The sequence below is a fragment of the Capra hircus genome, chromosome 21, assembly GCF_001704415.2.
Source record: "Capra hircus breed San Clemente chromosome 21, ASM170441v1, whole genome shotgun sequence".
NCBI lineage: Eukaryota > Metazoa > Chordata > Mammalia > Artiodactyla > Bovidae > Capra > Capra hircus.
In genome coordinates, this window is record NC_030828.1 from 46,487,926 (window position 1) to 46,515,464 (window position 27,539).

At 40.6% G+C, this 27,539-nt stretch overlaps 1 protein-coding gene across 1 annotated transcript in view; it reads right to left on the minus strand.

Moving 5' to 3' along the window:
* SLC25A21 (solute carrier family 25 member 21) overlaps positions 1 to 27,539 on the minus strand; it is a 528,456-nt gene that overhangs the window by 191,069 nt on the left and 309,848 nt on the right. Inside the window, exon 2 of the mRNA XM_005695244.3 lies at positions 25,825 to 25,873. Coding sequence (XP_005695301.1) covers positions 25,825 to 25,873 — 49 coding nt within the window. The remainder of the gene's footprint in view (positions 1 to 25,824; positions 25,874 to 27,539) is intronic.

Sequence of the window (27,539 nt, forward strand, 5' to 3'; positions counted from 1 at the left end):
GGATGGGAGAATGGCAGGAGAGGAGGAGGACAAAGTCACAGGGGTGAGATTTGACAGCCTTGTAAACAGAATTGAAAAAAGTGGGCTTCATCCAGAGGGTCAGGGGGATCTGAGCCACGAGGATCAGAGAGGAGCCTGAACTTTATTTAAATAGAGTTTTCCTGATGCCCTGCTTACAAAGCAAACAAGATATTCATGTAGGCTTCCTATCACACCAATCCATGTTTGCAGAGAAGTAACGACTGCTACCTGCAACAGACTCTTTGCCAGAAACGGAATGGCATTTTACATATTTCACAGCATTGAACACAACCATTTCATTAGGTAGGTAGGTATCACAACCTCTATTTTGCAGATTAGAAAACAGAGGATCAGTTAAGTAATTGGTGAAGTCATGCTCTAAGTTTCAGTCAGGATTTGAATCCAGGCCTGTCTTGCTCTGTAACTGAAATTCCTTTCGTACCTCAGCTTGCCAGCTACAGAAAGCAGTAGAAGATGCAAAGAAAGACCCCACCTACAGTCTCTGTTAAGAAAAAGGCTTACGATTACCGAAAGCTATTTAATCAGAAATCACATTTGACACTTTTTATTTTCAACCTCTCAAAAATGATATTCACCATAGTATCTTGTAACCAGCCTTGAAAAACTGGCTGATAGTTCATTGCTTTGTTATAATGTATTACTTTCTCCATATTACCTGAACTTTCCAGGCATCTAATAGAGCTGCAGCACAGGGCACAAAAGCCTACTAAAGATTCCGAATGGATTTTAGCACCATTCACTGAAAAAGAAGAGTGGGGATTTAGCATCTATTTAGGAAGCAATATTTTGGTCTTGATTATGCTCCATGGGACTCCTTTGAGAAATTCAGATTTAATGCATAATACAGAGTACACAGAGGGACCCATGGCAGGTGACAAAGATTCCTGCTTTCTACCTATTCTTTCCTTCTACTAGAAATGTTAGTGGTTAAAATGGTGATTAAAGGTTATGACAAGCAACAGTCCTCTTTAAATAAGATATACAATTTAAGTTTTAAAGTAGAGTTTATACTCTGTACAGGGGTTTGCTTGGTATCTCGAAAGGAAAATATTCTAATTCTGAACAAGCTCACAGGGGCTGGGTCACTAGCAGTTTTTAAAACTTACCCTTGACTAGGCACAAATTATGTAAGATAACCTGGGAACCATATGTGTCACATGATTTGTTAGGGCCCAATCACACCTAATTTCAGTGGCTGAAGAAAAAGAGGCAAGCAATTAAGGGAGAGTTCGGTCAGCTTCTGTTCAGCTACGGACGGAAACTTGCACAGCTGGAGACAATTCTCAGCAAATTGATCAGAATTCCTTTACCTTAACTAGGGCCTGGCTAACAAGTCAATACCCATGAGTTTCTACAATCAAGCAGCAACAATTTAAGAACCCAGAACGGCAAGTCACCTTGGAGTAGGGAATAGCTCTCAGCCATGTCACTTTAAGGAGTGGGGACACCTGTTAGCTTGGGATAAGCTCTAAGCAAATCCCTGTACAGAGTATACACTCTACTTTAAAACTTAAATTGTATATCTTATTTTTCATGAATAACAAAATTTTCTGGGTAACAAATGCTCACTCTGGGTGTCAGGAGAATTAATCAGTTGATCATTATCAGTTATAAAATAAACTGATAAATGACAAAAATGGGAACTAGTAAAACCTATGGAAATTATTACTCTCAATGGCATAATATCTGGGTATTCAGAAAGCTGTGTCTCCTATAAAAATAAAAAGAAAGACTTACATTTTAATGTATGTTCTCCACATGGGCAGCTAGGAGTCTTCTCTGAGTTGTTAATCCCCAGAACCCCACAAAGTGCTGTTTTATATATACTAATGTTTGCTTTTCTCTTGTTTGCCAATATGATGACCACATCTAAAAACAAAGTCTTTTCCTGGGACAGATCAGCTACTTTAAGGAGGTTTCCCTGATTCCTAAATAATGAACATGGTACTCTGGAAGGATACCAAGGACATTAAACATTTGGAAGAGTTAGAGAAAACACTGTTACATATTTTTTTAATAATAAAATAGATTTACCTCCCCTCAGCCGTATGATTATTTTTGCAGTTGCAGACTTTAACTCAAAGCCAAAAGTACTGGAAACACACTTGTTGCTATCCAAATGAGTGTGTTGTGGATCCTATCCTTTACTGCACAGAGCAGGAAGAACCTATCAAGCAAAACTGCCTACATCCAGAGCAGCAACAAACACAAAGATAAGGTCCAATCCGTTTCCACTAGCCAGCAAAAGCGAACCTGGTTAGTTTGCTTTAGTGCTGAAACACTCTTCTTGGATTTTAGTCTTTTCTTAAATATACAATTGCTATTTGGGAAAAAAAGAAACCAAACAATTAGACACAGCTGCTTACACCTGTCCTGCGCTCTGTTCACACTTCATGGTGTATCTTAAAGTGACAGCATAGTAAAATGTCAATGTAATTCTTGTGCATTATGTGGCTAAAATAGCTGAAAGTACAATTAGATTTCCTAGCATTATGTAACTAAACTTGAATCTTTTGGAGTGCCAAAAATTCATATATTTCTTACGTGAAATATGTACTTTTCATAAGATTATAAAAACTTGGAAAAACTGAAGTTGACTTTCACATAAATTTATAAATTCCTATTGGCTTTTTTTGTTTGTGCATTTAGAGCATGGTCCTAGAATTCTTTGGGAGTCTACCATAAGGCATTAGGCATAATACAGGAAATTTTGGATAAGAAAATTGTCACTCTAATATTTCCAAGACAAACACACAACTAACCATATTCAGCTCTAAATATATATATTAAAAAACCATACAGGAAACACGCCTAAAATCTTACGTGGAAACCAAATATACCGAACTTGACTATAATGAATATCAAAAACATGAAATGAGATCAAATTGCTTCCAAGCACCGAAAAAGGAAAATTGTAAATCTGTTAGAACATGTATTCCTGTTAGCAAATTGTGACATTCTTATTGTGAAAACCTGGAATGCAGCAAAATACTTATACTGTACAATTATTTCAGTAGCCAAAATAAAATAGAATATTACAAAGGAATTTGGCACAAAACAATTGTTCAGGGGAAAGCAGTTTAATTAAGTTGTTCTTTTGAAAACTAATGATAAGATATGAATCACATATTCCAGATAAATGTTTTGGTAGAGCTCTGCTTCCATTAAAATCTCCCAGGGACAAGCCTAAAATTGCAAAACCTGAGATCCAGTGAGTGAATACTGTACTCAAGTAAAGCATTTCATGGGCTTCACTCGTGGCTCAGATGGTAAAGAATCTGCCTGCAATGCAGGAGACTAGGGTTCAATCCCTGGGTCAGGAAGATCCCCTAGAGAAGGGAATGGCTACCCACCCCACTATTCTTGCCTGGAGAATCCCCACGGACAGAGGCGTCTGGTGAGTTTACAGTCCATGGGGTCATAAGGAGTCAGACATGAATGAGCGACTAACACTTTCAAAGCATTTTACAGCAGATTGTCTGAACACTTCTCAGCATAATACTCCATACTTCAACTTATTACTCTCTTATAAACAAACACTTAGCCCTCTCTGAAGTGCTGTGTGGCTAGGGCACACTGTTTTTTATATCTTAGCTCTCATTTCTAACTTCTAGAAATCATTTCCTAATATGCCAAGTAGTGCCAGGACCACCTTAATTTCTCATCTCTCAAGACTACTACCAAATCCTGAGCACCTAGTTCCTACGCAGGGCCTGCCTGCCTTTCTCTACCCATGTGGACAAGCAAACTAACACTTACTCCAATAAATAACTGGTTATACAGGGGGACGTGCTGTGACGGCTGCAGTTGCTCTGGCTTGGCTACTCTGGGTTCTGCTGGACCAGGGACAAACGCCACAGCTTTTTAATGGTCTGATCCCTGAGACTTTCATCAGCCAACACCCTATTTTTCAGAGGTCTTAGGTGTCCTCTGAGACCCTCCAACAAACACTGCTGCATTATACATCCAGTACTTTTGTTCCACTTGGATTAGAGAGCACAGTTAATATATTGTCTCATTTTTTTCCCTCTTTTATACAAGAGTAGGTAGGGTGAAAATCTTTTAAACTATAGAAATCAGAAGTATATGTTTCATTTCAACTCAGGTTTGACAATGGGTAGATTGGTGTGGACTGTGTACACTGAAAGCAGTATTTAAAGTTGGGATATACTATTCCTTTACTTATTCACGCCTTCAGTTAGTACATGTATCTATATGGCACCGGGCACAATGCTAGATGCTAGCAGTACAAATATAAATGTGACATGATCTCACATTTTAGAGAGGACTACAAAAACCTAGTAACACTATGATGTAAAATTTGTGTATTACATATATTGTAGACACACATGCACATGGCACACGTGCCCTCATGCATACAACATATACATATACAGAATTTTATTCAGTGTAAGAGAAAGGAACTGCTCATATCATTTGGAGATACAGAAGAGAATTCATGGAAGTAGCTACATTTGAGTTGAGTTTTGAAATACGACAGAATCTGCCCAAGGAGAAGTTGTGGGAGAGTAAATTAAAAGACGCTTACTCCTTAGAAGGAAAGTTATGACCAACCTAGACAGTATATTACAAAGCAGAGACATTACTCTGCCAACAAAGGTCCATCTAGTCAAGGCTATGGTTTTTCCAATAGTCATGTATGGATGTGAGAGTTGGACTGTGAAGAAGGCTGAGCACTGAAGAACTGATGCTTTTAAACTGTGGTGTTGGAGAAGACTCTTGAGAGTCCCTTGGACTACAAGGAGATCCAACCAGTCCATCCTAAAAGGAGATCAGTCCTGGGTGTTCATTAGAAGGATGATATTGAAGCTGAAACTCCAATACTTTGGCCACCTCATGTGAAGAGCTGACTCATTGGAAAAATCTTTCCTGATGCTGGGAAAGATTGAGGGCAGGAGGAGAAGGGGATGACAGAGGCTGAGATGGTTGGATGGCATCACCGACTCAATGGATATGGGTTTGGGTAGACTCCAGCAGTTGGTGATGGACAGGGAGGCCTGGCGTGCTGCGGTACATGGGGTTGCAAAGAGTCGGACATGACCGAGCGACTGAACTGAACTGAATCATTGCAAATATAAATAGTGCATACAGTACTTCACAAAGAAAATTAAAGATTAAAGAAAGAAGGCTTAAAGTGATTGCTGTCCTCATCTGTAGCTACTTCACAATTGGTGGTAAAGTACCAGTCCAGAAATGTCCAATGTATAGAGTCAGACTGCCTGGGTTTGAATCCTCACTCTCTCCTTTACCCATTTCTTGACCTAAGTTCCAGATTCCTATTGGTAAAAATGGGTATAATAATTCACAGGCTTGTTGGAAGGATTAAAATAGACAACACGGTAAAGAACAGTACATAGCACATGGTAAATGTTCAATAAATATTTGCTAGTTACTTTTATCACTATTATGACTATTATGTGTAGTTACCGGCCATTTTTAGAGAATAATAAATGATAGTTGGTCACAGATAGAACATATGTATGCATCAGAGTCAGTGAAAACAGTGGATTCTGAAAAAGGTAAGTTAGGGTTCTCCCCAAAAATCCTCATGTGTCATGCTAAGGAATCTGGATTTGATCTCCTCAACAAAGAGGGACCGTGACTGGTCACAGAGTTCAGTAAAGCACCTGCTAAGAAACCTGCAGTGTATAGACACCTGCAGTGCAAGAAGGGAATTGGTATCTTTTGTACTTTTCTAGGGCATGAGGCTGGGGGGGCCATCCTTGAAACTACCAAGGTAAAGGGATGACAGTAATTGCATTACATTGTCTGTGCAGAGTTTTTAAAAGATAATATCCTTTGGCTTGCTTTTGATTATCACCATGCTCTGGCCATTAGGAACAATGTCACTGATAAAATATGTTCTTCCTTGCTGGGTGGGCCATCTTCTCGGAATGCCACTGCTTGGTAGTTTGTTTTGTGAAATTTGAGGAGGATTATCAAGCACCAGAAGTATCTATTAGTATTTCCTGACACACGAGTATGGGTTAATTCAAGAGTAGGAAGTAAACCTGAGGAACAAACAGCCAAACTGAAAGCTTTCATGGGGCCAAGTCATTGAGAAAAATTAGGGGCATCTCCCAAGGAAAAAAGGTCAAAGGGGGAGGCATCGTGAAGCAGACCCTTGGAAAAAGAAGTCAAATGACACTGGATGGCGGCGATGATGAGGAAGATACAGACATAGAGAAGACATCAAATAATGTAGCTTACTCACCTGTAGCTACCTCACCACTGATAGATCAGGTGCCAATCCAGAAAGGTCCAGGCTTGTGGTTTTCAAGAACATCAACACCAGCATCCTTGTCAAGAATGCAAATTTCTGGACCCCACCCAGAATGGCTGAATTGGTAACTCTGGGGTTAGGCCAAGATATCTGCCAACTCTCCAGGTCTCTCCCGATCTGTGGAACAACCTGTTTATGCTTATTATGCATGAGACCAACAGATTTGTTCCTTTGTTTAACCCAGTGGTTCTCAAAGGAGGTGGAAGGTGATTTTGGGTTCCCTAAGGGACATGAGACAATGTCTGAAGACATTTTGGGCTGTCACACTGGGAGGAAGATGCTTCCGGCATCTAGTGAGTAGAAGCCACGGATCCTGATAAAACATTTTGCAATGCCCAGGGCAGACCCCATACAACAAAGAAACAACCAGCGCACAGCGTCAGTAGAGCTGAGATTGAGAAACCCTGGTTAACTTCACGAAGAAAGAGGTTTCTTGAGGATCCCTGTTACGTCGGGGGTGGGGGGTGGGGGTAGGGAAGGAAAAGCAAAGTGGGGAAGTCAGTATCTAATCTGGTGTCTTCGAACACAAATCCCCACTTGCCTGTGAGGAATGTTTACTGATTGATGACTGACTCTGTTTATTGTTGGTCTGTAAAGGAAGTAGGAGCTTTATGACCCTGACCAGGAACTGCTGGCTCTGTTTGCTCTCCCTCTCTTGAGCTTGTCCTTCTGTATATTGTTTCTACCCCAACTTCATTCTTTGATTTGAAAGCAGTCAGGCCAGTCCTGATCTGGATCTCAATATACCCCTTGTGTCCTGACTGCTTGGACATGGCTTTTATAAAGAGAGGGGGACTATTGGTGACTGCTAGTTTTGGTTGGTGGGCGCTGCAGGGACAACCTCCCTGAATTGCTGATGCCAAGATTCCCTCCTTTCTTAATTTGGGAAAAGTCAGTGAAAAGGGGGCCACTAGCACCACCATGGAAAGATACGAAGCTGACGAGAGCTGTGCCAGACACAGGAGGTGATCCATATGGGAAAGCAGCCCTGGGATCCCCACACCTTGGCACACAGTGACACAGCAGAGGCGGGCACACAAGCCACTTATTGAGTGAATTTGGCTAGAATTTGAATGAGGCAGGAATGGGGCTTAACTGTGGGACCGAGGGGCAAGAAGGAGACAGATCTATGCAGATGGAATGCTGGATGTTGGAAACATGTCCCACACACACACAAATGTGGAATCAGAACAAGTGAGAGTCACAAATATTTGGCTTGCTTTCTTTTCATGTAATGTGGGGGAGGCTTGTCTGCTGTGCTGTCCAAGAGAGCTTGCTGCTGGTGCAAAAGGCCATTACATTCCTGTGAACAACTCTTGGCATCTTTTTTTCACAATGATTTTTACAGCCCTCACATTTCCACAGGGTCTTTACACATTTACCACTGTTTGATGTATCTATCATGCACTCCAGCAGCCAAATGGAACACAGCTCTATTTTAATTTTAAAGGAAACTGTTTGCCTTTGGAGTCTAAAATGTGCTTTATCTTACACCTGGGGTCTGGAGATGCCTGGGTTTGGGTCTCCAGATTTCTTATTGTCAACTGCCATGGAGATGGGCAACAGACCAACACTGGAAGGCTCACTTCCTAAAAGACACCGAGCCAGGAAGCAAAAGGCTGGAGGATGGAAACACCTTTCAGGCAGTACCCTGGGAGTCTCTATTTAAACAGGTGACCTTGCGGGGAAAGGCTCCAGATCCCATTACCAACTGGCTGGCTGAGAGGCAGATTTGTTTTTATAGGCTCTCAAGGCACATGTGGGGGGCCAGGAGTAAATATAGAGAAAACTTGTTGAGGTCTCGCTCCTCTTACACACAATGTAAAGAAAAGAACATGATGCAAAGGCTTTTTTGAGAACAGCAACCTACGAGTAAATGGGCAGCAAACCAAGTGGTCATCATTCAATTAAAGCTTTAAATTGACTTTATGTAGTGCTGTGCTGTGCTTAGTAGTTCAGTTGTGTTAGACTCTTTGAAACCCCATGGACTGTAGCCCACCAGGCTCCTCCCTCCATGGGGATTCTCCAGGCAAGAATACTGGAGTGGGTAGCCATGCCCTCCTCCAGGGGGATCTTCCCAACCCAGGGATCGAACCCATGTCTCCGGCATTGTAAGCGGATTCTTTACCATCTAAGCCACCGGGGAAACCCATGAATATTGGAGTGGGTAGCCTATCCCTTCTCCAGGGTGCCTTCTTGACCTAGGAATTGAACCAGGGTCTCCTGCATTGCAGTTGGATTCTTTACCAGCTGAGCTACCAGGGAAGCCCCAACTTTATGTAGGGGAATTTGCAAAAGAAAAAAGAAAAGTATGAGATATTTCAGCTCTCCTGCTTCCTTCAAGGAATGGTGAAAAGAGGAAAACAGCTGCCTGTATATGAAGGAGTTTAAGGGTCAAATATTGCTCTGCCCCGCGGTGCTGACATCACTTGACTCTCCCCAGGAGAAGGGCACTGGCATCACTCGCCAAGTTGGCCAACCACAGGCCTGAAGATGGGCTGCCCCAGCCCCCACTTTGTTTCTCCCTGAGTACCTATGGGGTCAACAACTGCAAATGAATATTGCAATTCGATTCTAAAACTTTGTTTTTATTGGCTTTGGGGGGCAAGAATTTTTTTTTTCTTCACAGTTTATGAAAACACAGTGTAGCCAGTAAGTTATAATGTGAATGTGAGCTTCAAACTTTGCATAGTCATTAGGCTAATCATTAGTCATTTGCGGCTGACAAGGAGGGTTATAGTTTGACACCTGGCAAAAATCAAGCAGATTTCAGAGAATTTGGAGCTGGGAAATGAGATGGAAAAAACACCCTCTTTTTCCCTAGGAGGTCCCACGAAGTAACGTTTGCAAACCTCTTTTCTCCCCATAGAAGTGAACTGCCCATGATTCAGGGCTCTGATGTCTCTCCATCTCTGACTGTTGGACCCCCACCCCGCCAAGAGCCTTGTAAGCACTGGCCAAAGAATCCGCCTCCGAGGGTTCCCAGAAGTGAGCCTCTGGGAGCTACGAGAAAGAGATAAATAACTTCTCAACCTGATGCTTAAGCAACAAGAGACCATCAGAAAGTTTCAGTGTCAATTCTGAAAATATTTTTTGAAACATCACAGAGTCATGGGAGAAAGGAGTTTTAGAATGACAGAATCCTTAGTTCCTAACATCTCCATACAATTCCAGGTTTTCTTCTGTCCACTATCTAGGACCATTTTTTGTGTGTGTAATGTGATCAAAATAGCGAACCCTGAGTTTGTCTTTTCTGACCCCTGACCTCTCACAGGTGTTCTGGCTCATTTCCTGAGAGTTATGTTTGATTTGGGAATGCTTCCTTCTTTTCTCCTGTTCCCTTGTTACAGTTTGAAACCTGGAACACACGCATACAAGACCCCGACTATCTCCCTGTGCTCCCCAAAAACACTCTTAAATGTTCTCTCAGAACTTGGCAAGCATCTGGACAGGGACAGTTTTCTCACACTCTGGGAAATCAAAATGTAAAACAACAGTTCTTTTCTAATTTTTCAACCTGAGGATAAATTTCGAGGTCATTTCTTTTTCTTTTCCTATTTAACCTAAAAGTTTATCTGTTTTGTACTAAAAAGAAGTCAAATAAATAATCTACTCAAATTTTCAGTAGGTATTAATAACAAGGAAGCAGAAGTGCTAATGTGAGATCCTTAGGACCAAGCATAGCAAAAGGCCAAAACTTATTCCAAGATTATTACTTCAGAAGCAATGATTAACATTTTCTTAATAAATCTCTCTCTCTCCATCTCCCTCTTCCTCTACCCTCCCCTTCCCCTTCCCTGCCTCTCTCAGATTCCAGAAGAAGAGACTAGAAAATATTACTTTTGGAAGTCATGCATAATTTTTGTTTTGAAATGGAGCTAGAGCCCTGCTTGACACTACTGCTCTATTAATCCTGGTTGCTTTAAAAAATAAAAAGCTTAAGATTCCTAGCAAATCCTGATAGAAAAGAGATTTCTATATTTTTTTAATTCAAAAAGAGGTATGCCAATTTACTGAGCAATGCAATAATCTCTCCCTACTCCATCTGGCATTTTTCACTAGAAATAAGCAAAACAGACAAAAAAACTAGCCTCTTGAGCCGTGCAAGTAAAAACATGATATTGTCTGCACTGAAAACATTTCCTTAAGGAGTGTCCAGGCTGGCCTCTAGAAGCTCACCCATCACTAGCATCATTCTCACCAATCTTCTCATCACCTGTGAGAGTCCTCTTTCTACTCTAGTGGGTGGGGTCATCCCTGCATTGGAAAGGAAAAAAGACCCTTGGACCTTGGCAGAGAAGAATGGACAGGACTGAGGCAGACACAGCTATCCTGGGTCTAGATGAAACTTTCTTGGTGTTAGCAGTAGTAAAGGAGCAGCTGGTGCAGAGGTCCTGGAAAATTCACTGACACAGAGTAAATATATGAAAATCATTTTTAATTCTTTGTGATATAAAGCTATAAACCACAAGTTGAGCACTGAAGAAAATACAGCACATGCTGTATAAAATGCCCAGGTTATGTGGCCAAAAGAAATATGTGAATTCCATAAAGTATGTGAATTGCCCTTGTGTGAAGTTTGGCTGATGATTGCAGCAAAAGACAGGTTTAGTGTTTTTGTTTGTTTTATTTTTCCAAATACATAATTTTAAAATATACATGCATCAATTTTTAAACTACCTTCATTCAATAAGTACTTATCTAGCACCTACTTTGTGCCAACACTCTTCTAGACACTGCATACATACATCAGTAAGCAAAAGAAGGTCTCAGCCTACATTCCAAGGGAGCTGGACAGTTAACAAGTACACACAGAAATCAACATGATGAGATCAGAAGACTAGAGCAAAGATAAATGGGGTAATGAGAGCGAGAGAAACACAAGAGGCCACTTTAGATGAGGTGGCCAGGGAGGACTCTGAGTGGAGATGACAAGTGAGCAAAAGTCTGAAGGCTGAGATAGAGCCAGTCATTTCAGGAGAAGGGATAGCAGGCACACAGGTTCTGAGACAGGAGAAAGCTTGGCATGTTCAAGGAACAGAGAAATCCCACTGCTGGACATGTACCAAGATCACGTTACTTTTAGCAATGAAGACTTGACTTTGGAAACATAGAATATCAGACTAGAAGCCTCCAAGATCATCTAGGGGAATAGCATTAATTTCTAGGTGAGAAATCAAGTCCCAGAGCATTCCATTGACTCCAGCTGCTTGAGCCAACAGTGTTGAACTAAAATGCTGGGCGCCTGCATTCATCTTTCTGCTTGATTAGATGTCTCTCTGAGCTGTTAATCACATTCTTGCCTGACACTTAAAGCCTGTCTACAGAGGATCATTTCTGTTAATCTATCCTTTTAGGATGAAAATGGGTCAGAATTCTAACCAGTTCCCACTTTAGGACATCTGAAAAAAAAATTTTCTTTAGGTATATTGGTTATTTTTCAGAATTTAAAAGGACACAAATATAGAAGTTTAAATTCTAAAGACTCTTTTTCCTTGAGACTCCAGCAGTACTCAATTAGATCTGATAGACATTTGCCATATCGTATCTTTTTTATAAAAAAGAGAAATGCATTTCCCAGATAGAGTTTGATTACCAAAAATTGAGCATATTCAGCTTAATTTTGGATTATTTTTCCTATAAAAGTATGTAACTTATTCAGTACTCAAAACTGGAGAAAATATTATTCAATAACCCCCAAATGGGAAAATTTTATTCTGTAGGAACTTGGCCCAGACTATGTAGAGTTGTATCCAGAGAATATACAGCTCTATTTATCATCTTGCAAACTTCTTCATTATGTCAAAACTAAATCTCAGCTGTGCCCTGACTGCAAAGAAAAAGCAATACAGGCTATTTTAGCCATCTCAGTGAGAATATTTTGAGAATTAATCGATTTTCCAGGAATGTTTAAACAATTTTATCAATTTTTGGTCAAGGTTCACAGTTCTGATATTACATTATCAGCCTTGAATTTAAGTTTGTTTAAAGAAATTTTTTATTTTTTTTTTATTCTTGGAAAGGAAAACCAATCTTCCAGCATGTCCACAACAACCACAGTTTTCAACTGCGCTACAACCCCAGCAATTCTGATGTCATTCTTCATTCCCACTATACGCTCAGCTCAAAAGGAGCTTTCCCATGGGCAGGTCCCCAGGTTCCAAGGGTCAGCTCACAGTTGTGCTTTCTCTTCTCAAGCAGCTTCTTTCTCAATGCTTTCAGGGTTCTCTCGTGATATAGGAAGAGCTCGAGTAAGCAACTCAAATATTTTCTGCATGACACAAGACTTTTAAGGGATATTCCAGCCCTCTACGACAGACTATAGATGCAGGTGAGGAGCAAACACCCCTGGTAAGACAATTTTATTTTCACTGGTGATGTTGCTTAGGGTTTAACTAGAAATCATTTAAAATAAGTGCTATAGTCAAATAAACGGCAAACATTCTGAATTTTACTGTACTTCTTGCATTTAGAGTTAGAGCTTTTCTCAAACAGCCTTTGGATAGCTTCTGAAAATAGACATGGTTATTAGTTCCAAATTCTCTCCTTCCCCCAAAACCTGTACTTAAAACAAATGATAGAGAAAAGTTTATGAATGCATGTTTTAAAAATACTTTAAAAATCCCATTTGTTTTTAAAATCAAAATAATCCCAAATCAGTTTATTTTAATCCTATACTTTATACTCATATGATATTCTAATAATACAAGATGGGAATCTAAACCATGGTTAAGGCAATATCTCATTATAGGGGAACCTGTCATAGGTATTAGCTAAATAAGTAGATTAATGAAGTTGCTGAAAATTTTAAAGCAAGTGGGATAAAACCCTGGTTGGGGACTAAGGGATGGGATGGGGGAGGTGAACAGGGGAAGCAGTCGTCATGCTGACACTCACTTTAGAAGCAATTCACTTTCCCGTAACAAAGATAAGAAAGCCATTTAAGAATAATTTACCTTTCAGCTTAAAAAAAAAAAAAAAAGAATGTCTGACAGGCATGAAGAATCCATAGATGCTTTGCCTCATCCTCCTTGGGCTCCTCATGGGAGAAGCCTTTGCAGGTAAGCAGAAAGAAGAGAGAAGTGTCCTTACGTTTTAGCTAAGGGAGAATCTTCTAACTAAGCCCATGTCATTAGTGGAGGAATAATAGCTGCTGTACTTTAAACAAATACCAAATCTGTATTTTAAAATTTTTAGACAAAAACATAAATTAAGGGGAAATGAAACATTTAACAAAATTTCCACAATGTGAGTCATAAAAACAGCATGCTCCTCTGGGGAATGATTTAAAAAAGACCTCCATTTACAAAATAGATAAAAGAAAAGAAATTAGAAACAACATTTCAAGATTATGAAATGCATTACAGTTGATTTAACCTAGTAGAACTTTGTTATTTTATGTAGGAGCAACTGGCTGGATTTAAATATATATATATATATATTTATTATTTAAATATATTTATATTTATTATATATAGGGATATATATTTATATATTTATTTGGTTGCACCAGGTCTTTCTGGGGCATACAGGATCTAGATCCCTGACTAGGGATCAAACCTGGGCCCCCTACATTGGGAGTGTGGACTCTTATCCCCTAGGGAATTCCCGAGGATTTTTCTTTTTAAAGAAAGGATTTGTTTCCCTTATCAGTAAGTCTGAAAAATAATTTTAGCCTATGATAGCAAGATTATTCTACATAAGATCTTTGAGACAAATTTTTTGTTCAATGCCTCAGAGCAACAGGTCCTTAGATAGCCTCTCTTTCTATCTACTCTTCATTATTATTGGGCTGCTGGAGAAATGATTAAAACTGTCCAGCAGCAGCAAAGGCCCACATGCATGTAGCATTCACTATGGATTAGAAAACTCTTGCAACCAACCTAGCCAATGGCTTGGGTTTATGTTTAGTAGGAAGGACTGCTGAACATGAGGGAGGGGCAAAACTGTTTACTGTGGGCCCTCCTGAGTTTTCCACAGTGTAGATAAATGTGCTTATGGGGTTCCTTGTTTCCCAAAGAGAGGCAGAACATTGTCAAAGTAAAAATCCCAGGAGTAATATTAATGAAATTTCTTTCTGGGGTTACAGGCTCTCATCCTCCATCCTTCTGTCTTTCTCCAGAAATCCACACCTATCTAGAACGTCAGGTAGCATTCCTACCAGTGCACAAAATAGGACTATTTTCTCTTGTTTTAGGGTCAAGCTTAGGTTATATTAGTCTTTTTAATTAAGTCACTATACAAACATGGGACCTTTTAAAGTTTGTCTGAACTCACTGGCAGTGACAAATTTAATTTGTAATAAAGCAATTAGGTGAGGGGAAATGGCATTTTAAAGCATTTATTCCCTTAACACATATTCACTGCTGCCCTATGATATGCCAAGGAGAGCATAATTAATTGTCACTTCTACCCATTCCAAATATATTATCCATCCTGCGCACAGTTTTTATTTGATTATGTCAATAAATAAAATCTCAAATGATGACTGCATGGAAAAAATGACATACTGCATCAGTGTGAATCTGTGGTGTGCCCACCACCCAGGACTTTCTGGCTTTGGCTCAGTAAGTACAGAAAGACATTTCAATTAAATAAAACAAATCCCAGAGAAATCCTGATATGCTCATGCAACTTCAAAAGCAAAGTTGAAGTTACACTCACAACGCCTTTCAGGATTCTGTAACCATTCTGTGCTATTATAAGTTGCCATTGATTGATTTAGCTAAAGGACAACGACGAAACAAAAATACAGTTTATAAAAATGTGGTTCTACTCCTTGCTTGCTTTACTTCAGACACATTCTCTCCATGGTTAGAAACAAGCCATGACAGTGGTCTAGCCCCAGATTTCTATGCATGGTGAGAAATCAGGCATAACCATGGTCTAACCCTGAATGTGATCTTAATGTTTTATACCACGGACAAATCATTAACATATGGAAATAACCCTCTCAGCTGCTCCATAATTGTTTTTAGACCTATAGACTCTACAGCATCGACTTTAAACTCCATCTTGAATTTTTTCCACTGTTCTCTCCCAATTATAAAAGGATTTTCTTTTTTCTTTCTTTCTTTTTCTTTTTTTTAAGGATCTATTGGGGAGAAGAAAAATTTCATTCCTTGTTTCCACCCTGCTGTTCTGTTGGCCTCAGTGGCTGCTCAGCATCCCCTCTCCAACCTCTAAATTAAGTGTTCATTTTCGAGTTCACTGCTGCTCTCCCCCCACCCCCTGTAAAGGAAGGCTGTGGATGGTCCCCAGCCCCGTTCCTCGCTCCCAACTGGGCTCCCCACCAAGCAGCCTCTCACCAGAGCCTGTCCTCAGATTCTCTTTTTAATAAAGTTTATGGTGGGCTTACACCTCTAAATCATTTTTACTCATCAGGGCTGCTCACCTTCCCTCTGTAACAACCGACACTCACTCCCCTCCCATTGCCTGGCACTGATTTTTTGCCCCTGTAACCTCTCTCAGTAGGACAGAGTGTGTTTTCTCTGGCTGGAGATAATATATTCCCATATCACTCTCACAAACCACAGAATGAGCTCCGCAAGGAAACTGCTCTTCCACTTCCCGTCATTGCTAACAAAGCAGTTTACAGAAATAAAACCAATGAGAACCACAGGTTAAAGAGATTGTTAACATACACACACACGAAAAGAATTTTTTACATGAAGACTTTTTTTTACAGAACTGCCTGTAGGGTGTTCAGCCATGGTTCCCAAAGGCTGACCCAGCGACCAGTCAGGCTTAAGATTCACCCAGGAGGGTGTTAAACATAAATATCCATAGGCCCCACCCCCAGAGTTTCAGATTCAGCAGGTCTGAGGTTTGGGAGCCTCAGAGAGAGACAGAATGTAAATCAATCTCAGTAGCTCGAGTAAAAGCCCCATAAGCACATATATAACAACACATGGATGCCAAATTTTCAAGCCATGTGAGGCCTTAGAATTCACACAGTGATTAATAATGTTTGAGGAGAAGTATGATAAGACTTCTCAGTGCAAGATAAGTCCTGACGTGAAGAAGATGAAAGCCGAGGTGTGTATCGGCCTGTCCACTCACCAGCAGCCTGTACCTGTGCCTGTGCAATAAACTGTGAGGAAGCCACCTCACCCCTACATCTCCCTGCCTTCCCCAGCACCCCCCAAAAGATGTGCTGCACATCTCTTTGACAGGACATGTTTGCAAAGATCAGTCTTTATAGGATGGCCAATTCAGTTCATTTGTAACTGATTTATGTCCCATTCAAAAATGGAACAAAACAAAAATGATGAAAAATGACTCTGGGCAAAATAGAATGCACACCTCAGTAATTCTGTCTTCCTGAAGCACAATGAGCCATTTCCCTTCCTGGGAATAAAAGTGTGAAGGGGGTGTAAGCTAAAACCCCCGTGGAGTGTAACTTCGGTAAATCTGTGGGGTTTTGAATATCACTCTTTCCGCACCAGTACAGACCATCAAATGCACATGTGGTAAAATTCCCTCCCACCTAGCATCTTGCTTATTCGCAACTGTCAACCTATTTTAAGCAGGAATATTTTTCTTACTAAGGAACCACTGGACCATCCCTCTTTCCCCATAAAGAAGTCCTTTCCCCATAGCCCTCTAGGCTTGTGCTGTCTAATCCCATAACCACTAACCATACATGGCTATTGAGCATTTGAAATGTGACTGTCACTAAGTAGATGTATTCTAAGTGTAAAACAGATATCAGATTTCAAGGACTGAGTATTAAAAAAAGAATGCAAAACATTTCAATCGTTTTTCCAGAGACTAATATGATGGCTATGATAATGTTTTCTATATATGAGGTCAAATAAAATATTGTTAGATGAGATATATTGTTAAAATTAACTTTATAAAATGTTTTTTTACTTTAAAAAATATAGCTTTTAGAATGCATTTTATTTCAAGTAGCCAGTGCTGTCCTAGGTGAAGTCCAAGGCGTTACTTTTCTTCTCAGAGCTTGTCACCCGTCCTCCATCGGCGCCTTCAGTGCCGTGTGCGAGCTCACTCCACCCACCTCTCATCATGACATGCCTCCTGGAAACCCTCTCATCTCATTGTTACCCGGTCCCATCAAACCTCCACTACAAGCTTGAAATGTTTTGCCCACCATCCTTATCAAGTAATCGCTTCCTTTTTATTTCAACAGATCCTTATTTCCCATATCTCTTTCATGAAATCATCAGTTTTTCAATGAAGAAAATACAGTTGCGTATTATTCACTTCTAGACATTACAATTTGGCCACAGAACTCACAGGGCTCTTATTTCTGATTGTTTCCCAACACTCATTCATTTGTTTGTTCATCAGCATTTACTGGGCCCCTCCTGGAGGCCAGGCACTGTGCAACCCATGGGGGTTACCTAAAGATGTCAGTGCACAGACCCAAGGTGATGTGCAGAGTAACGTCAACAGGAACTCACAGATAAAACTGATGCTCTCCCGTCCTCAGACCCAGGAGGACTCTCTACTTATAAACACCCTTCTGGGGAAGGATTTAAATGCAGCGCTCACATAACACAAGTCTTCCAACTTGGAAACCTGAAACCTCCTGACTCCCTATTAAACATTTCCCCTCTCTCACATTTTGTATTCTCCATAGTGTTTCCCTGACTACCTTATAAACTCCCATTTCCTCTGCTGACACAGTATTAAACACCATGCTTTCATAGAAATGAATATACATATATGCACAAGTGTGTGCTAAGTCGCTTCAGTCGTGTCTGACTCTTTGCGACCCTATGGACTGTAGTCTGCCAGGCTCCTCTGTCCATGGGATTCTCCAGGCAAGAATACTGGGGTGGGTTGCCATGCCCTCCTCCAGGGGAACTTTCCAACCCAGGGACTGAACCCACATCTCTATGTCTCCTGCACCACTAGCCCCACCCGGGAAGCCCCATATACATAAACATGTATGTTATATATAAGACTATGCATATGTGTAGTCATTTATTTCCTACAGTAAGGTAGGTACTACTACTGTTTCTATTTGAAGATATGAAAAGCTGAGGCACAGGGAAGTAACTGATGTTACAGCAGAATTTAAACCCAGGCAGCCTAACTCTAGAGCCAGAGTTCTTAAATACTAGGTAATCCTGTCTCAGAGAGAATACAAACAAACACCAAGGAGCATGTAAGCTTGAAGCTAGTGAGGCCTCTGGTGCCAAGTGAGAAAAGCCATTCCAAAACTGAAGCTCATGTAGGGAAAGGAAAGCTCAAGGAAAAGAGGGAGAGACAGAGACTGAGAGAAAATATGAGAAATGTATGAGACATTACTGATTATTTTATTTTTACTTATTTTATTTTATTTATATAAATCTCAAGGATAAGAAGCCAGAAACTAAACTACCTTCAGTCTTCCTAGTTATACAAGTAAAGTCTTTCGTCATTTGTAGCTATGGGTTCTTAACTGGGAGTCGAACAACAATTGTACACAAAGTTCTTTGTATAAAAACAGAACTATGAAACAATGTACATGCATGTCTCTGGGGAGAATCTCAAAGGAGACCTTGATTCTACTTAACTGCTGTGCTTACAGCATCTTAGCCAAATCTCCTCTGCCAGATCAGGTGGGGACACTTAGAATGATAGCCTATGCTCACATTAGGTCTATCCCTAGAGCTACACTTATACAGAGGAAAATAAATGATTTCTCATACAGCCATGTGCTACAGTGCCTAAAATCTTTCCATAAAGGATTTATTAGTTACAATTTCTAATCATCTTTCAAAATGCAAAGTGTGTTTCTGTTCAACATAACAGAATTGAAAATGCATGATTGCAACCTAAGGGTCCATCAACGGATGACTGGACAGTGGATGGAGAAAATGTGATACATCACACACACACACACACACACACACACACACACACTGGAATGCTACATAGCCATAAGAAAGGAAACTGCCACTTGCAACAACACAGATGGAATTTGAGAACATCAGGCTAGGTGAAACAAATTAGGCAGGGAGAGACAAATGCTATATGATCTTGCTTATATGTGGAACTTAAAAAAGAAAAAATCAAACTCTTAGATGCTGAGTACAACATTGGTAGCTGCCAGAGGTGGGGGTTGAGGAAAATGGATGAAGACAGTGAAAAGGTATAAACTTCCAGGTATAAAATAAGTCCTGCAGATGTAATATATGGTTAGTAACAGAAGCAGAAGATATTAAGAAGAGGTGGCAAGAATACACAGAAGAACTACACAAAAAAGATCTTCACAACCCAGATAATCATGATGGTGTGATCACTCACCTAGAGCCAGACATCCTGGAATGTGAAGTCAAGTGGGCCTTAGGAAGCATCACTACGAACAAAGCTAGTGGAGGTGATGGAATTCCAGTTGAGCTATTTCAAATCCTAAAAGATGATGCTGTGAAGTGCTGCACTCAACATGCCAGCAAATTTGGAAAACTCAGCAGTCACCACAGGACTGGAAAAGGTCAGTTTTCATTCCAATCCCAAAGAAAGGCAATGCCAAAGAATGCTCAAACTACCGCACAATTGCACTCATCTTACACGCTAGTAAAGTAATGCTCAAAATTCTCTAAGCCAGGCTTCAGCAGTATGGGCACCGTGAACTTCCAGATATTCACGCTGGTTTTAGAAAGGCAGAGGAACCAGAAATCAAATTGTCAACATCTGCTGGATCATCGAAAAACGAAGAGAGTTCCAGAAAAACATCTATTTCTGCTTTATCGACTATGCCAAAGCCTTTGACTGTGTGGATCACAATAAACTGGAAAATTCTTTAAGAGATGGGAATACCAGACCACCTGACCTGCCTCTTGAGAAACCTATATGCAGGTCAGGAAGCAACAGTTAGAACTGGACATGGAAAAACAGGCTGGTTCCAAATAGGAAAAGGAGTATGTCAAGGCTGTATATTGTCATCCTGCTTAGAAACACTGGGCTGGAATAAGCACAAGCTGGAATCAAGATTGCCGGGAAAAATATCAATAATCTCAGATATGCAGATGACACCACCCTTATGGCAGAAAGTGAAGAGGAACTAAAAAGCTTCTTGATGAAAGTGAAAGAAGAGAGTGAAAAAGTTGGCTTAAAGCTCAACATTCAGAAAATGAAGATCATGGCATCTGGTCCCATCACTTAATGGGAAATAGATAGGGAAACAGTGGAAACAGTGTCAGACTTTATTTTTGGGGGCTCCAAAATCACTGGAGATGGTGACTGCAGCCATGAAATTAAAAGATGCTTACTCCTTGGAAGGAAAGTTGTGACCAACCTAGATAGCATATTCCAAAGCAGAGATATTACTTTGCCAACAAAGGTCCATCTAGTCAAGGCTATGGTTTTTCCAGCGGTCATGTATGGATGTGAGAGTTGGACTATAAAGAAAGCTGAGTGCCGAATAATTGATGCTTTTGAACTGTAGTGTTGAAGAACACTCTTGAGAGTCCCTTGGACTGCAAGGAGATCCAACCAGTCCATTCTGAAGGAGATCAGCCCTGGGATTTCTTTGGAAGGAATGATGCTAAAGCTGAAACTCCAGCACTTTGGCCACCTCATGTGAAGAGTTGACTCATTGGAAAAGATTCTGAGGCTGGGAGGGATTGAGGGCAGGAGGAGAAGGGGAGGACAGAGGATGAGATGGCTGGATGGCATCAGCACCTCGACGGACATGAGTTTGAGTGAACTCTGGGAGTTGGTGATGGACAGGGAGGCCTGGTGTGCTGTGATTCATGGGGTCGCAAAGAGTTGAACACGACTGAGTGACTGAACTGAACTGAACACTATATTGTATATTTGAAAGATGCTAACAGAGTAGATCTTAAAAGTTCTTATCACAATAAAAAGAAAATTGTGACTATGTGTCATAATGGATGTTATCTAGACTTATTGTGATTATTTTGCAAAATATACAAACATGGAATCATTATGTACACCTGAAACTAATATGTCAATTACATCTCAATTTAAAAAAAGAAAATGCACGTTTATGTCAGCTCTTTCTCCAAATCCCACTAAAACGACAGTGTATCAGTTCTGAATGTTTGTCTGCAGACCATTTCTCACTCTTCCCTTGTCCTCTGCTCTATTACTCAGAGGGACCACCTTCTGCTGGGCTGGGCCTCCCAGGCTTCCGTGGGTTTAGCATCTAGGAGCACGGACAGGAGACAGTAGAGAGAAGAAAGAAGCCAGAGGACCTTCCCTATCCCTGTCTGCCTCAGACAGGGAATCTGGCTGTGGTTGGGGCTCCGAGACCAGCTACCACTAGACAGATGTACTCCGGTTCTCCAGCTATTGCCAGGTAGTCCTGACCCTTGGGCTTAGGTCACACTACTACCTCCCCTGTTCCTCCAGCCAGGGGTAACGGAATCAATAATTTATAGAGTGAAAAAAAAAATAATGAAAAAAATTCCTGTGAAGAAAGAACTTGGAAATACATTTTTAGAATCTGTTATCTTTCATTTGACAAAGAAAAGGATTAGGTACAAACAGAACCCAAAAAGAAAGAACTAGGCTTATTGATTTTGCCACATCTCAGATGGTAAAGCATCTGCCTACAATACGGGAGACCCGGATTTGATCCCTGGGTCGGGAAGATCCCCTGGAGAAGGAAATGGAAATCTACTCCAGTACTCTTGCCTGAAAAATCCCATGGATGGAGGAGCCTGTTAGGCTACAGTCCATGGGGTTGCAAAGGGTCAGACACAACTGAGCGACTTCACTCATAACACATGAGATATTGGGGAAAATGAGGCCTTTCCATGCTCAGATTAATTCACTGTACCATTCTTCAAGCAATAACATCCTATGAGAGTCAAAAACAGCCCACAAAAAACTGAAGCCATGAGGTTTGGCCTGGTGTAACCCATGCCCACTTTGACAAGGCTTGCAACAACTTAGAACCCAATGCCCTTGACTATCATCAAGGAAAGTAACCTGGTGAAATCACTAATGCTCTGTGGTTTCATGTTTTATCCTTTATAGTTTACAGTCTGTCTTATTCAGAATCATAGTCACCTCCCATACAATATAACAGTGATGATTTCAGCAATAATTTAGTCTGTCCTGTGCCCTCCCTGTCACCTGGGTGTTAGTGCCCCACTGACGTATGCTCCCAATCTTGCATATTCCACTTTGATTCAGTCAACTGCAGGAGTGTGGGGCTTTCAGTCTGTTTTATGATTGTGAGTCTGTATTCAGTATAGTTTTTATTGTCATGTAGGTCAAATACCATCCACTATCCCACTGACTTCTCTGTCAGGGTCCCTGGAATTTAGGTAAGAGCACTTGACAAATTTAAATCAGTGAATTCCCTTTCCATAAAAATATCTATATAAGAAGAAGACAAAGTTCTAATAAATTGGCATATTTCAAGAAATATCCTATTAAAATCCAGTTCCATGAAATGACATTTTTTAATTCACTGTGATGAGATTCCTATTAACTCATCAAATTGTGAGCTCTTTTAGGGCAGAGCTAACCTAGAACCCACATGCACCAGATGTTCAATATACTTTGCTAAATGAATGAATGAAGGGTTGCAGGAATGAATGAGTAACCATAATGTCAATATCGTGTCTCATTTAAATCATTCTTACTTCTCCTTGCTCATTGGAACACAATGCTAATATACGAAATTAGCATTAAACGAAAAAGACTATATATTCCTAAGAGTTTAATAACAATACTCCGGCTTTTCAAAGAAGGTTAATATTAACATTAGGAAGGAAAGGACACTGAGTTTTGCTTCAGTTTCTGAACTCTATATAAAAGATAGTCCAGGGAGTGCACACACCTCATTGTTTAATTGCTCAGTCGTGTCTGATTCTTTGTGACTCCATGGACTATAGCCACCCAGGCCCCCTCGAGCTCCTCTGTCCATGGGATTTCCCAGGCAAACATACCGGAGAGGGTTGCCATTTCCTTCTCCAGTGGATCTTTCTGACCCAGGGATTGAACCTACATCTCCTGCATCGGCAGGTGGATTCTTTACCACGGAGTCACCAGGGAGCCTACACATACCTTACATTTGAATATAAGTTAGATTTCCTTCTTTCTGTGTTTGGGTTTGGTGACTTGAGGTTCTTATAGACTGAATGTTTGTGGCCCCTTGAAATTCATATATTGAAGCCCTAACCCCCAGTATGATTGTATTTGGAGGTAAGGTCTTTGGTGGGGGTGTGGAGGAAATAGGTTTAGATGAAGTCATGGGGGACCCCATGATGATGAAATTTGTGTTATGGGGAAACAGTGGAAACAGTGTCAGACTTTTTGGGGGGGGGCTCCAAAATCACTGTAGATGGTGATTGTAGCCATAAAATTAAAAAACGCTTACTCCTTAGAAGAAAAGTGATGACTAACCTAGATAGTATATTCAAAAGCAGAGACATTACTTTGCAGACTAAGGTCTGTCTAGTCAAGGCATGGTTTTTCCTGTGGTCATGTATGGATGTGAGAGTTGGACTGTGAAGAAGGCTGAGCACCAAATAATTGATGCTTTTGAACTGTGGTGCTGGAGAAGACTCTTGAAAGACCCTTGGACTGCAAGGAGATCCAACCAGTCCATCCTAAAGGAGATCAGTCCTGGGTGTTCATTAGAAGGAATGATGCTAAAGCTGAAACTCCAGTACTTTGGCCACCTCATGTGAAGAGTTGACTCATTGGAAAAGACTGATGCTGGGAGGGGTTGGGGGCAGGAGGAGAAGGGGAGGACAGAGGATGAGATGGCCGGATGACATCACTGACACGATGGACGTGAGTCTGAGTGAACTCCAGGAGTTGGTGATGGATAGGGAGGCCTGGCGTGCTGCAATTCATGGGGTTGCAAAGAGTTGGACACGACTGAGCGACTGAACTGAACTGACCCTATCTTTTCTACCATATTACATCTTTCTTATTAGAATTAGCTATTTATTTTTATTTTATTACATTTCAGGCTATGGTTTTTCCAGTGGTCATGTATGCATGTGAGAGTTGGACTGTGAAGAAAGCTGAGCACCAAAGAATTGATGCTTTTGAACTGTGGTGTTGGAGAAGACTCTTGAGAGTCCCATGGACTGCAAGGAGATCCAACCAGTCCATTCTAAAGGAGATCAGTCCTGGGTGTTCTTTAGAAGAAATGATGCTGAAACTCCAGCACTTTGGCCACCTCATGCGAAGAGTTGACTCATTGGAAAAGACCCTGATGTTGGGAAGGATTGGGGCCAGGAGTAAAAGGGGATGACAGAGAATGAGATAGCTGTATGGCATCACCAACTTGATGGATGTGGGTTTGGGTGAACTCCGGGAGTTGGTGATGGACAGGGAGGCCTGGCATGCTGCGATTCACGGGGTCGCAAAGAGTCGGACACAACTGAGCGACTGAACTGAACTGAACTGAAGAAGAAAGACATGAGAGTTTCCTCTCTCCATCACCTTATAGCAAGAAGGTGACTGTCTACAAATCAGGAAGAGGGTTCTCACCAAGAATCAAATTGACTGGCATCTTGATCTTGAGCTTTCCAACCTCCAAAACAGCCCCCAGTCTGTATGTAATTTTGTTATAGGTGCAAAAGCTGACTATGAAAGAGGCCACATTCTCATCTTCTCTATCTCTATCAGAAATGTAATATTATTTGCATGTCACAGACACCTTCCCTTGCTTTCAGCCACCAGCCTAGATTTGGTTGCCTCTTCAGGTAAATTAAACAACATGTCCGTTCAATGACCAGCCTGACTCATCAAGTATTCCCTAACTGTGGCTGTAAGGGTTTGCTTGACCATCATTGTTGGATGGCACTTCTGCTATTAAGCTCCATCCTAGGCATGTTGTTGGGATTGACACAATGCAAATAAATGGAAACTTTCACTACAGTTTCAGAGCTTTTAATTTGAAAAAATAGAGTTCAGTAATTTAGTCATAGATTTAACTTAAAAAAAAAATGCTCCAAATCATATTAAAACCCACAAGATTTTGTTTTCTCTTGGTAAACAGACTTAATACATTGCCCTGATTTGTATCTCCCTTTAAGAGCAAATGCATTTTCCAGGAAGTATGGCACTCTGCACTGACAAACAAATGTAGGAATAAATTCTTTAAGCACCATTAAAGAAGTTTACTTGAAATTCTGGAGTTTCACACCAAAATGCTAACTATTAAATAGCAATCTGCTATATGCTATGCCAAGTGGAAGTCTGCTGTCATAATTCACTAGACAGAGTTAAGTTTTTACATCATTTTGATAAATTTCCTTTGCTCACCAGTTAAGTCACAAATCATACCTTATGGTTGTCATGTGACGCCAGTAAAATATTACATACCTTCAGATGACCTCTATCGAGAAATGCTTTTCACTGCTCACATTTTATCTGTCAAATAGTATTTTCTTTAACAAGTAAATATAAATGCCATTATTGGGAGAAGCTACCAGCCTAGGACAAGTTCTAGCATTTAGTGTTCTGACAGATCTTAATTTGGATATCAGCCAAAGTCAATAAAACTTGTTCATGCAGAACCTTACCTGGTTTTCACCACATCGAGAGGGTGCATCAGGCAAATTTCTACAAGACCTGAAAGATGATAAAGAAAAGTTCAATAAACACTTATGCAAAGACTGGTTCCTATTTTCTTGACCCTATGGGTTTCTCAGGTATGAAGATTCAAATAAAACACTTGGAACTTTGGACATGACAGGTAACAGGGGCTAATAGCAAAAGGCTAAAGTACAACAAAATTTTATTTCAATGGGAGTAAGATATGTGACAGCTTTTTTAAAAAATGGAGTACAATTGCTTTACAATGTTGTCTTAGTTTCTACTGTACAACAGTGTAAGTCACTTACATGGATACATATATCCCTTCCTCTTGAGCCTCCCTCCAGGTCATCAGAGCATTGATCTACATTTTTATAAGTGCTCTGGCACAAGCAGGGATTTTAAATAGAGGAGTGATACTAACTTCTATTAATATGTTCTCCTATCAATCTGATAATCTGTCTAATAACCCTTCCACTGCTCCCAATCACATTTATTAACATGCCAACACATGAGTGGTGATGCTCCAATCCTCTCCCCTTGGTAAATACATCATCTCTCTCATCACAGCATGGAAGTTCTGGAGTCCCAAGCACCTCTAAGTCTGAAAAGCCAATGTCCAACTAGAAGAAGAGCACAAACACTATCATGCAAGGATTAACTGTGATTGGTGACAGAACAGTTTCTTCAGTGTTCAATTCCCTGAGCTTTTCCTTCTCTCTGGAATGTTGTCCTCCTGTCAGGATACACACACATACACTTCTGAGAATCCTACTTACCCCAGATCTCAATTTGGACAATTATTTTCCCAGAACTCCTGAGGCAGAGACTGTTAGTTGTCCCCTAGCACTCATCCTGTTTTTCTTCCTGGTTGCCCAGAATAAATATATCATTTCCCAGCCTCCCTTGCTGCTAGGGCACCACGTGACCAAGTTCTGGCCAACGGGAATGTAAGTGAAAGTGGTTTGAGCAATTTCTAGGAAGTCTTTAAAAGTTACAGAGACTGCTCCTCCCCTCTCTTTTCCTACTTCCTTCTGGTGGAATGTGGACCTAGGGCAGGAGAAGTCCCCTTGCACAATGAGGTGATTTGGGGCCTGGAGGTCAGCCACAGCCCAGCAACAAGACAGAAGTAGATCTGACATCATGGAGTTCTGGTCTACCTCGAGACTCTCATGTTAAAAATTTTCTATTTCTTTTACACTATTGTTATTTGGGTTCTGTGCCACTTGTCCTTGAACCTAATTCTAACAGATACAAGCGCCTTTTGATGAGCTCTGGCAATACCCTAGACTTGTGTTATTACATGGCACTGCAACTGTTTGCTTGTCAAAAACCTCCATAAGGACAGAGATTCCACCTGCCTTATTCACTTTACACCCCCGTCACTTTGCAGAGTAGCTGGCACTCAGTAAGCTCAACAAAAGTTTGTTGAATAAATTAAGGCTAATTAGGGTTCCTACACATGCCATTATGCCAGTTAATTCTCCCGATGAATTCTTTAATTGGTAGCTGCTTATTCTAGATTTATTTCTTTAGTTTGAACATCATAAAAATAAGTAAGGATAGAGAAATATGGTAAATATTGGTAAATATGACAGGAAGTACTTGAATGAAGAACTGCAGTACTGTTGATCATATACACGCATGTTCAGCTGCTATGTGAATGAGAGAAAGTGACTAATGATTCAGCACCTAATAGACT